Source organism: Eptatretus burgeri, chromosome 14, assembly GCF_056783735.1.
Source record: "Eptatretus burgeri isolate ZD-2024b chromosome 14, Ebu_testis_v1, whole genome shotgun sequence".
In the NCBI taxonomy this organism is placed as follows: domain Eukaryota; kingdom Metazoa; phylum Chordata; class Myxini; order Myxiniformes; family Myxinidae; genus Eptatretus; species Eptatretus burgeri.
In genome coordinates, this window is record NC_140974.1 from 54,935,446 (window position 1) to 54,948,095 (window position 12,650).

At 44.2% G+C, this 12,650-nt stretch overlaps 1 protein-coding gene across 8 annotated transcripts in view; it reads right to left on the reverse strand.

The window, feature by feature from the left end:
* The window catches only part of LOC147013237 (receptor-type tyrosine-protein phosphatase mu-like), a 363,240-nt gene that overhangs the window by 328,947 nt on the left and 21,643 nt on the right, over nucleotides 1–12,650 (reverse strand). For all 8 annotated transcript variants that reach the window (XM_085854911.1, XM_085854910.1, XM_085854908.1 and 5 more), the window contains exon 2: nucleotides 10,398–10,520. In XM_085854911.1, coding sequence (XP_085711037.1) covers nucleotides 10,398–10,520 — 123 coding nt within the window. The remainder of the gene's footprint in view (nucleotides 1–10,397; nucleotides 10,521–12,650) is intronic.

The window sequence follows — 12,650 nt, forward strand, 5'->3', positions numbered from 1 at the left end:
ACCTGCTCTCAGCATTGGTTTTGGTGCTGTCCCTGCTGTCTTCTTCGCAGCAGATACTGCAGTGGTAGTGGTGAATGCTGCTCCACTAGTGCTTGATCCTGCAGTGCCAGTACTGGCAGTAGATACAGTGCCGTCCTTCTTGCTCGTTGTTAGAGTCTTGGCTACAGTTGGTTGCATTTTTCTTCGTACTTCTTCTTTGAAGAAGAGGCGAAGTGGCTCCCACTGTTCAATCAGCCTGTCTAGGCACTGACCAAGGGACAGCCACCTTGTTGCGACATGCTTCAGAATCTTGTGTGTCGGGGCATCACAGAGTTCTTGCAGTGCTTTCACTCCTTTGACGCGTTTACTACTTTTGTCCAAGTAGTAGTAAATATCGATGAGAAAGTCATCTAATTCAATGGGTAAGGCCTGAGCCGCCTTCTTGGCCGTATTGTGCATCATATGGCAAGGGCATCCCATGATGTAGCACTCTGGATTTTGTTTGTGGATATAAGCAGCGACTCCTTTGTGCTTGCCCACCATGACAGAGGCATTATCAGCACAAAAGGAAACACAATTTCCCCACGGAATTTTCCTGTCACTGAACTCATGATCAAGCAGTTTGAAAATGTTTTCTCCAGTGGAATCTTGTTTGCACGCAGGCAAACTTAGCAAACCTTGCTTCACAATCCCAGCACTGTTGTCATAGTAAGAAATCAGGACAGGATATAGCTGGGCCTCACCACTGTCATTGCTACCGTCTGTAGCTAGGCTAAATGGAGCTAGTTAGCAATATCGGCAATAGATGAAGCAGTAACATTTGACAACTCACCAATTATTGCTGAAGTTTTTGTTCTTGCACATCCATACTTTGAAGCAACTTTTGAATCTGGAAACATCTTTTGAAATAGAGGTCCAGCATGATCTGAGACTGATATGGGCAAGTTATGTTCCACAATAAATCCACTAAAGAGAAGTTCTGCTCGGGTAACATCCTCTTCCTCGCTTGTCCCTTGTTTGGTGAAATAATTCAGAAGTGTACCGGTACTCGTGCTCGAAGATCTCTCCTTTGCAATGTCTGTGTGCCGTTTGCTTCCAACGTGCTTCCGAATATCATCGCGACCTCCGTGCTCAACTGAAATATCAACGCTGCATACTGTACAATACGCATGATGAATTCCTCTTTCAGACTTTCGAATACACGGGTATTGGAGACTGTATTCGGTCTTGTACTTCTGAGACCATTTCTTGGTCTTCGTAAGCTTCTTTTCCGCCATTTCGTAATCAACATCGAGGGCTTGAAGCATCGGTAACTTCGAAGTCGATGTTCCACAGCTGCAGCGCGACTCGTAGAACTCTAGCGGCTGTTAAACACCGCACGGTGGTCGCGACCGCCGGGCTGGTACGGGGCCCAGCTGCATGCAGTGAGCGTATCGCATGCATATACACTGTGCATACATACCGCATGCACTGTATTGCACACATACCACATGCACTAAATCTCAGTGCATGATCGCATAAGCGAGATCCAGACCCAATGTTTCGCTGCTCCTCATTTGAATTTGCAATTTTTTACGTACAATTTGGTAGCAGCGAACGTTATGGAGTTACCACATGCTATACGTAGCAGACGATGCTTTTCATTCAATTCTCATACTAGTACATTCTGATTAGTGAACAGTGCAAAAATATCAAAATTTCGGGAGGATAAGGATAGTGATCGTAAGGGCGGGAGTTTGGGTGAATTTTCGGAAGCCTCCCGATGAAATCGGGAGGGTTGGCATTGCTGGGAATTTCTCTGTCACTTGGACGTTGTGTGTTACGATTTGTAAATTAAGGTGGAAAAAGTCTGATTTCATGCAATTTCATTCCAGGCTATAAGGCAACAAAAGGTGATAATATTGTTGTGGTTGACGAAATTCGCAAACCACCATTCAGGTCCCTTAGGTGAGATATCTCTGTAAGTATATGTGTAGTTAGGCCCAAACCCGTTGTTTAGAGGGAATAAATGTCATTCATGCGGGCTGCGACCCTTTTAGATAGCCGTTTTTCTTTTACTATCTTTATTTTGGACCAGCCGCCATTACTACCACCACCAACCACGTCTCAACAGCCATCACACAACAACCACCAACCACAACGCCGCTTCACAACAACAGCCACGACCTTTACCGTCACAACTCGCCCTCGCAACCATCGCATCACCACCATTCTCGCGCCACTTGTGGGCACCGATACTGGACTCGTGCAGGGCGCGCACCGAGCAGCGTGTTCAGAAACATCACAGACTTTCCAAAGAAAACGGATCAAAAACGACTCACGCCCACTTATGTTCCGTCCTATCGGTGAGCGTGGGGCGATTTGGCCCCGCCTCCAGGGCGTTGGAATGCGATCGCTATATGCAAATTCATGGATCAAAAAGCATTCACGCCCACTTTTCCTCGGTCCAATGGGGAGCCAGTTAGCGGTGAAGGGTCGGAGGTAAAGGGTCAAAGGTGAAGGGGCGAAGCCACCGGGGATATAAACGGCTGCGTTCGTCAGTCAAAGCAGTTCGCAGTCAAGTGGGAGTTGGCGGTGGAGCTGGGAAGAAGTGGTAGTAGTTCGCAGTTGGGAGTTCGCGGAGCCAGTGAAGAGTTGGGACGAGTCAAGAGAGGAGACGGAGAGGGCGATCGGACGAAGCTGTGGAGAGGCGGCGGCGGCGAAGGCGGTTGAGGGGGTGCTCGCATCGGATTCGGGGAGCTACGGAGGGAGAGGCCGGCGGCGCGACCGAGGTCGTGGTGGAGACGCTCGTCGCGGGACCCGAGACAGGGAGATATCCTCCTTTCCCCCGAGCATCAACAACCCCCTCCTGTTTCCCCCCGCGCTGAGATAGTGCGACAAGGGGGCCCCTTTCCCACCCCCTACCAGACACTGTCCGCGAGGCCCGCGGAGTTGGGGCGCCACCGCCACTTTGCGTCTCATCATCAGACGGGTAGGCCCGACGCGGTCTCGGCCCCAGGCCCGCCTCATGCTTGAGGGTGGTCCTTTTCTTTTGCTTTGGGTATATGTGTTGTCGGCGCCGTCTGTGAAGTAAAATTGTATAAGTGTTGCCGTGTGCTCGGTAGTCGGATAGCTCTGCATTGTCTTCTTCTTTTATATTTGCTTTTTGTGTAATATTGTGTGTTTCTTCTCCTTTTACATTTGCTTTTGGTGTAATTGTATATGTGTGCTTTCCGTGTGCCATCGTGAAATAAATGTGAATTATGTTGAACTGTTTTCCCGTTTCGCTTCGTCTTTTCTTTCATTGAATCTCCATCTTACTTCACGTAAAGGGTTGGTAGTGGGCTGAATACGCCCGATAATTAATCGAACCGCCGGGGCCGACGATAACACCGCTCGGTTATCCCGATAGTACGGAACGGGTTGCTTAAAGTGGCCCGTGTCCGAAGTCGACCTGCGGCGAGGTGCGATCGCCCGGTCTACCCTCCGTGTGGGTACTTAGGTAGGTCGAATTTGGCGAGCAACCCTATCCCACGCGGGGGGCCGATTGGCACGATCGTGGTGAGGCCGAAAGGTCCACCCGTGACTGGTTCCCGGCATTAGTCCGAGAGGGTCACGACTGGATTGTCCGTCCGGTGGGCGACGTGCCGCGATTCGAGTTATGTGGCCGTTCGCACGCCGGCGGGCGCGAATCCGCAACAATATTTAACGGGTGTGCAGACTTTCTATAGCTTTCTGTAACTTTCTATACATAAATATATATATATATATATATATATATATATATATATATATATGTGTGTGTTTATACATGCTGTACGTGTGTATATGTACACACAACTGTGTATATACGTGCTTGTACGTGTGCATGTGTATATGTGTGTGTGTGCGCACGTGTGCATATACATGTATATACATGTCGAAGAGTCGGTGTGTGTGCACCTTTCAAGCCTTTGTATAATGATGTAACCACTCAAACAGAGTAGCAATGCCATTTAGTTCATAATTCATGAGTGTAACTTTAAATGGTGAAAATTTAATTGAACTCGGTCATATTTCCATGGCCCGTCTGCAGTACACAATGGAAAGATTGCTTCTCCCAAGTGAACAGACATTACGAAACGCAATTTATTTCTGAGCTCAAGACACATCCCTATATCACAGAAGGCACTATTTTAACCCCAGTGCCAAGGTACGTCATGTAATGACCGTGTAAACACGACTGGCTTTGACTCCCTCAAAGTCACATCCTCAACTAAGTCTCCTTTAAACTAACATCAGTGCACTTAATTATACCCTCTGACGAGGCATTGTTTGAAATTGCATTTTTACCCTCGACCTCATCAATGGGATGGAGAGCGTGCTTCATGGTGAGGTGCACACTGATGGAGACGGTGTTGGGTTAATTACCGCTGCGTGGAACTCGCCGGTCAGGGACTCAAACTTCAGCACCGAAAACCGCCGACCGTCTCCTCGGGACTTGAGCTGTTTGGGAGGATTCGATTTCCACGGCGGTTAAAGCTTCGTGCCAGCAGATCAATGGGGAAACGGATTTGTGGAATTTGGTTTACAGTGTCCAATAACTCTGAGTAAGGCAATAACAAGCAGAAAAAAAGTTTGGGATTTTCCTTCAGGGGTGCACAGAGTAGAAACCAATGCACATTCCGTTGATATTGAAATTGTCTTTCTACGCTCATCAAGAACAAACATTGTTTGGACAAATTGAAACACGATAGAAGTCGGTAAATGATCCACACTCGATCCCAGAACTGGCGGTCTCTCTTATGTGGAGCGGTTCAATGGATCTTCCTGCAATGTACAATGACTGTCTCTACCTGCGCTAGACGATCCCGGAAAATGATTCCACCATCTTTAACCGAATACGAGACCAGCTCTTATGTGGGCGCAGTGCTGGAACTATAAACCAGGACCGACACCCCCGCTTTGTACAGATTTCTGGCCAAGACAAACTTAATGAGGAGAGTCTTGATTTGCACTACCACACTTCAATAATTAATTCCAAGTGGAACAGCAGGACATCGGCAAACCAATTAGCATTACCAGCCCAAACGACTGAGGTTATAAAAAATAAATGTCCCCCTTTTTTTTTTAAGGGGAAACAAGTAAAACTCGAACTTCACACGGCAAAGTCTTCCCAAAACTGTATTAAAAGGTGCTTGTGTTCCAGTAATCATAAATCATTTACATGTTCAATGTGCAGTTGCCAGCCCGTGCAGCAATAAACCTGACATCCGTGGCCTACACTTCATCGGCACATCAGCATTTTCATGATGTGAAAACCACAAACATGCAAACAGCTCTTCTATGTGGCCCAATAATACTTGGCACAAGAGGAGATTGTATGAAACAGCCTTAACTTGTCATTACTGTTCCTCTTCCCTCAAAAGGAGGTGTTTTAATGTGAACTTATGAGGACGCCAGACAAAGCGGGATGAAACGAAATGAAAACAAAGCGATTTTAAGCCGATTATAGTTCACTGTAGATCGAGAAGAACGAGGACTGCTGGAATGGGATTCCATGAAAAAGGATGAAGAAGAGTAAATTACTTACTGTGTACCAGTACAAAACATGAGGAAGGCCCCTACACCCCCATAGTAACTTGGCGCTACACCATGTAGAGCTACACCCCATGTATTATTATAGCGAGAGCTTAAAACGAATAATATCCATTCAAAAGTGGCAATCGAGAACAATGTCGTTTTCCTTTCAATCAAAGTGCAAAAACAGCCTCACACTGCACATGCATGCCCAGAAGTTCACTAAACAATGCTGTGAGAGCTTAACTCGTACATCTGTGACCAAAATGGTAATACTGCAGGGCTGCATTCGAGTCCCTACTGTTTCTTACAGTTAGTAACAGCGAAAGAGATTTTTAAAACTCCATATTATAGACAAGGATTACTGAAATTGGCCTTAAAAAATCACCCCAGCTGATTATATTAGCAGTCAGAGGCTATTTGGATGTCCCAAGAGTGATCTTGGCCTCGATATTGGAATAGATGTCCCAAAACTCATATCGGGGGTGCCCCAAGACTGATATCAGCCAGGTCTATATTGGAATAGATCTGGTATCTGAGTCTATACTAGTATAGATGTCTCAAGGACGGTATCAGGGTCTTCACTGGAATAGATGTCTCAAGGCTTGTAGCAGGGTCTACACTGGAATAGATGTCTCAAGGATGGTATCAGGGTCTACACTGGAATAGATGTCTCAAGGCTTGTAGCAGGGTCTACACTGGCGTAGATGTAACAAGGCTTGTAGCAGGGTCTACACTGGCATAGATGCCTCAAGAATGGTATCAGGGTCTATACTGGCATAGATTTCTCAAGGCTTGTAGCAGGGTCTACACTGGCGTAGATGTAACAAGGCTTGTAGCAGGGTCTACACTGGCATAGATGCCTCAAGGATGGTATCAGGGTCTATACTGGCATAGATTTCTCAAGGCTGGTATCAGGGTCAATCCTGGAATATATGTCCCAAGACTGGCATCGGGGTCTATACTGGCATAGACATGCCAAGACTGGTATCAGGGTCTACACTGGAATAGATGTCTCAAGGCTGGTATCAGGGTCTATACTGGCATCGATGTCTCAAGGCTGGTATCGGGGTCTCTGTTGGAATAAATGTCCAAAGACTGGTATTGAGGTCTATACTGGCATCGATGCCTCAAGTCTGGTATCAGGGTCTCTACTGGAATATATGTCGCAAGACTGGTATCAGGGTCTATCCTGGCAGAGATGTCTCAAGGCTGGTTTTTGGGGTCCATTTAAAAATTTAAAAACCTCCACTTATTTGTTCCTCTTTTTTCCCCCACCTATGGAATCAACTTCCACATTCTCTTAAATCTTATTCTTCCCTCCACGTCTTCAAGACAGCTGTTCCCCACCATCTCAGATCATCCCCAATCAAAAACCATTATCTTTTATTGGAATACCCTCGTTAGCCATACCCAACCCCCCTCCTCCTTCTAATTTTCCAGTTTTTTCTCCTTGGAGTTTCCTTCTCCATGCATGCGTGTTTTGCTTCCTGTGTTTGGCTGTTATGTCGTCATCCATTGAGTGTACTATCTCTTACACGAGTCTCAACTATGTCCAAAAAAGAAGGGGAAAAATGACATCATTGTACTTCAATGCTAATTACAAGGACTACCATATTTTCCGTGTATAATCCGCACTTTTTTATCGGCAAAAAAGGTCAAAGTTGGGGTTGCGGTTAATACACGGGTACAGAAAAAAAAATCAGCCTTAAAAACGATCACTGCTGAATTTCAATTATATTCCAAATTAAGACTTTTTTTAGCAGTCAGAACTGCTATTAAAATAAATCTAGCCATTTATATTTTAAAAATAGGTTCAAGTTAAGAATTTGTACAGCGTTTTGTTAACCATGTGCGGAAATTAAATAAATAAAGAACCGGAGACACCCGGAGGTTAGGTGAGTGGCATATATATATATATATATATATATATATATATATATATATATATATATATATATATATATATATATATATATATATATATATATATATATACACATACATAGTCTCGCGGCCCTGAAAATGCCATTAAACACAAAAGAAGAACAACACCTGGTCTCACATCAAAAGACAAATCATTCACAGCAGCTGGAGTCTTTGATGAGGACACGTGCAGATCGAGTGTGGAATAACTTTCTTAAAAATCCAAATATAGCGAATAAGACAAACAACAGAGAGCGTGTTCTTCACGTTACGCCATACAATGAACCTCTCATAACTCACTCTCAGCTCCACCCATTTTTATCCTGCCTCTGTTTGAGCGAAAACACACCGGTTATGTTAGATGAGTGAATGGATGCTATCCAGAGAAAGGGCCACTACAAGTCTAATAACGGAGCACGCACCTCAAGTAAGCTTGCGCGCAATGTGACGTTCGGCACTACTGGTCACGATAAGGACTGATTCACTGTCATGCTCTGCGCTGCGCTGAAGACGGTGGCAAGCTGAATGTGTTTGTCATGTTGAAGAGGTAGACAATGCCCAAAGACAAGTTTCCAGCTGGTATCATTGTTCGTGTGCAGCAGAAGGGGTGGATAAATGAGGGACTGGTCCAGGACTGGGTGCGCATGATCTGGAGTAGTAGGCTGGATAGCGGTCTTTCCCGACGACAGAGCATACTCGGCTTGGATGCGTTCATTTGTCACAAAACTGATGGCAGCAAAGCGCTGCCCTGTTGGACCAACACTGATCTTGTCATCATCCCAGGCAAGATGACATCGCTCCTGCAGCCCCTCGTTGTGTCCATCAACAAGCTATTCAAGGAAGAGCTGCATCGCTGCCGGTCCGCTGGGATAATGAGTGGGCAGAAGACCTCCACCAAGGGCGGGAGGATGAGAAAGGTCGAACTTGTGGATCGTCAAAGTGTGGGAGGAGATACTGTCGGACATCATCAAGCGAGCATTTCTGAAATGCTGCATCTCCAACAACATGGACGGCACAGAGGACAACATCATTTTGGAGGAGGAGTCTGCAAATGACGGCGACAGCGATGTGGACAACGACAGGGATTAGCTCTACCCTGATTCGGACATGGAGTTATGAGCCGTCTTCAACGAGGAAAGCATCGATGAAGATTTCCTCGGGTTTTGCTGAAAAGCTTCATCAAACCCAAACGGCCCTTTTCAGGGCCACAAATCCACAAGAAATATGTATGCTACCGGTATGAATCCCTTTTCTTCCTTTTCTAATAACAAAAATAAAAATCATCTTTATAATATTAAAAAATAAGAAATAAAAATAAATACTTCTTGGTATCCTCTCGTCTCTTTTAAACTTCTTGAAAATGAGAATAAGACTGTGAGATGAAATTAAGCGGACATGGGAGTAAGCATGTTGATACCTCCATCATTTTGTTCCATACAAAGTTAATGTACAAACGTATTTAGATGTAGATCAGAAAATACAATGATCAATATATTCATTTACTTTGAGAGTGAAAAACATGGGTGTGGTTAATACACCGGAATTTTTATTATTTTTTTTGAGGGTGAAAAACAGGGGTGTGGTTAATACCAGGCCACAGCTTATACACCGGGAAATACGGTATATCAGACAATGGTCAGACATATGGTATACTGTGTGACTTGAACTAGGGTTCTGAGCATCGTGAGACAGCGATTCAGAAGAGAATGTTAAGCAGGCCATTTCATGATGTTACATTGCAAATCTCACTTACTCGCTGGGGAGGAAACTTTGTTGTTTTTAAAGGAGTGCTGTACTTTTATTTTTGTTGATGCCTGTCCAAGCTGCACAGCAGTACTTCAAAGAAGTTTACACTAAGAAACCTGCATGGTCGGATACCTGGTTGTGACGAGCTTCTTTTTTCTTTTTTTGCAAATGTCTGATGTTATCAGTACGAAAGACGAATAAAAGCTTTCTTGTGATGTTAAAACCAACATCACAACAAATAAGGACTTGCAGCAATGTATTCCCATCTCCTCCCCACTCGCATCCCCAGGTTTTAAGTCTTGTTCAGCTGAAGTCAAATTTATATAATCAAGTGTAAAATAAAGTTCAGGTGCACTGTGCTGGTGTGCAGGTGCAAAATTATGAATGACATCTCTTTTTGAATTTTGCATTTCTCGTTTGTTTAGCACTGGCTTCTGCTCAATTGTCATCAGAACGCAAGCCCGCAGGTAGGGCGTGGTGCACCTGCAAAATCTCCTGTTGCATTTTAAGCCCGCCATCTTGATGCATTCCTCGTTATACAATAAGGATGACAACCGTATGGAAAGTGGACCGTTTCCAATTTTGAAGCTGGCCTTCATCTGAGCATGTCAAAGTATAACTGATAACCCACCACATATGCAGCCAAGAGCTGAATCACTCTTAATGATGAACATGAATATTCCTCAGCAACCCTGAAGAGGGCCATTTACGTGATCCCATCTCCAGTGGCCGATTGATTAAATATGCTGTATGCTTTAATCAGCTCTGCGAGGAAGACAAGATGATGTCTGTGCATAGCAGTTGCATGTTTTAGGCCTCATTATCACCATGGCTGCAGCTTATACCATCCTTTGTCTGTCCTCCCACCTGTGCAAGGTGCTTCACAATTCAGAACTATTTTCTTCTTTACAGTGATATTACGCACATGGAAGAAATGTATATGTTGCATCAAGGATATTAAGAGACAAATAAACGTAGTGCATGGGATTTGATCCTGGGAACAGTAACATCGTGAGCTTCGTGCTAAAATGTGAACGACAAACAGCGTAAGACCTGCTGCTTCCCATAATTCATTCAACATCGGTGTCCACCATCTCCAGTGGAATGCCAAACTTTCCTGACTTTTTTCTTTCACAACTGCACATTTATTATGCTTCATGCCCGTTATACGACAATCTGATTACTGGTGTTTACGATGGGTGCATTACCTTCTGGAAGACCAGCATATTCTGCACGAGAATCACCACTTTTCCTCTGAATCCAGTCAAAGTCATCACTGCCATCTTGTATATAGCCACACTTGGAATAATCTTTTTCAAAATCACAAGATCCTGGAAAAAACAACACAACAACAACAATACTAAAGTGAAAGAAAAAAAAAACACAATCGACCTATCAAAAAAACAGTGTGTTTGTGTATTTGTCTGTTCCCCTTCATAAGGATGATTTGAGTCGGGGTTTCAAGGCTAAGATTTTAATACGACTGTTTGTTCATGACGGTCTATTTTTCAGGACAAAAACAAAATTGAAAAACATTTTTCATAAAAGAGTAATTACATCTCTTCCATTGGAAATGTAGACAGTGGCTTGCAACCAGGCTTCATGGGTGGTGTACAGAAGCATTTTCTTAAATAACAATAAATACAAGGTATAGGGAGGTGAAATTCGCTGCACACGATGTGTAATAAGTGCAGAGTAAAACGAGTGTTCATTTATGTCCGTAGGATGTCTCATAAATAAAGAAGATAAAAGCACACCTGACACTAGGCCGAGGCTTCAGACTTTGACACACTCACGAGGCTGTGCCCACAAAATGAAACGTCCCAGAAGATAAAGAAAATAGGGTCACATTTTTACATGTCATGTTTCAAAATAACGTTTTTCTTTGCTACAAATTGAAACCTCATATCTTCCCGTCAACTTGAATATTTTGAAAAAAATAATTCCAACCCATCATTTTTGACGGGCTGTACACGACGGGTTAAATAAATAATGTTGCTTCCCTTCTCGTGCTTTGCCAGTTCATGCTCATCCTCATTCCGAACCAAACTCATCCTAATTCAAATATCAATTCCCACATGGCCACTGCTAGCTCAGGATTTAAACAGGAAGTTATTACATGGTGAAAAGTGTGAAGAACCCTGTCCTCCAGCACAGCTGTCTTACCCATAACTTGCTGTGCTCTTACTCAATCACAACACCCAGATGGACAGTAACAAGGCTGTTAAAAAGGTTAAAAAAACGAAGTCACTTTCCGAGGAAACATTTTGGCATTAAACGCATGTGTAGCCACATTATGTCACTCCACAGGCCGTTAGCTCCAAGCACTCTTTTCATCCTGCTGGCATCTTCTGAGAAAACCCGAACGAGCCTGAAAAAATCCTGGCATTAATGGTCAAAGGGGGGGGGGGGCTGAGCTCTCAAACTGATCTGCAAACAATGTGCACCACAGTCTTGCAGCACACATAGAGTGCACCAATGCTGCACCACATGGAGTCATATACACAGCTGTCGTGAGCAGAGCAACCGCCAGAGGAGATCTCACTGATCAGATGGTATTATGCAAGTACTGTATGCAGAACTTTGGTGTTACTTCTGCTCAGGCCTCTTGGTTTTCCAATAATGTGGACCATTGAGTTTGAAATTGCAAGGTATGTAACAATGGTACACGTTACTAATGCACGGTGTTCAACAAAGAGACGGAGTGAGTTCAGCAGAAAGCAGACGCAGGTGGGTTTGAAGTGGGATGAAAGCATGGTGTGGAGATTCTGATGTACATGTTTTGTTACAGAGCATCAGTGCAGCCAAAGCAGTTTCTAGGCAAAGGTTATACTGGGTGATTTGCCATTGCCTTCCCAGCAGTAGTTATGGCAGAAATTTGGAATTTCTTCAGGATGCCAGCAACAGCTTGGCTACTCATTATAAAGGACACTGTGGGATTTTTAACGTTCACCAACTAATGCTCGTTGATGGGACGCCAAGTTTAACTCCATCCGAGGGATGGCACGCACATTGATGAATCACCTTTCCTGTGAGGCTGTGAAACACCGGGATGACAATTTAGAGCTGGGTCGACATTCAAACCCAGACAAGACAGCTTAGAGAGGAGTTTGTGTACCTCTAGTCTAGGCCATCCTGCCAGCCCATGGTGTAGAGAGGGAGCAGCAATTAGAATGACAGGGAGATCTTAGGCAACCCATAGAACTACTAAATAGACATATAGTGCATGTTCTGGGTTTGCAACAAGCAGCATACTGAGTCTATTGGACCAGTCATTCACGACAATGAACGAGAGCATGCCAGAGTTCAACTTCAGCAAAGCACAATTTGGTACAGTAACATCCATTTCATTGTTCCCTACAAATTATATAACTGTTTGAAATGCCAGATATTTAAGCATAGATTATATAAATGGCATATTAAAAACCATGGGGAAATTTATCATGAATGGGGAGGAGGAA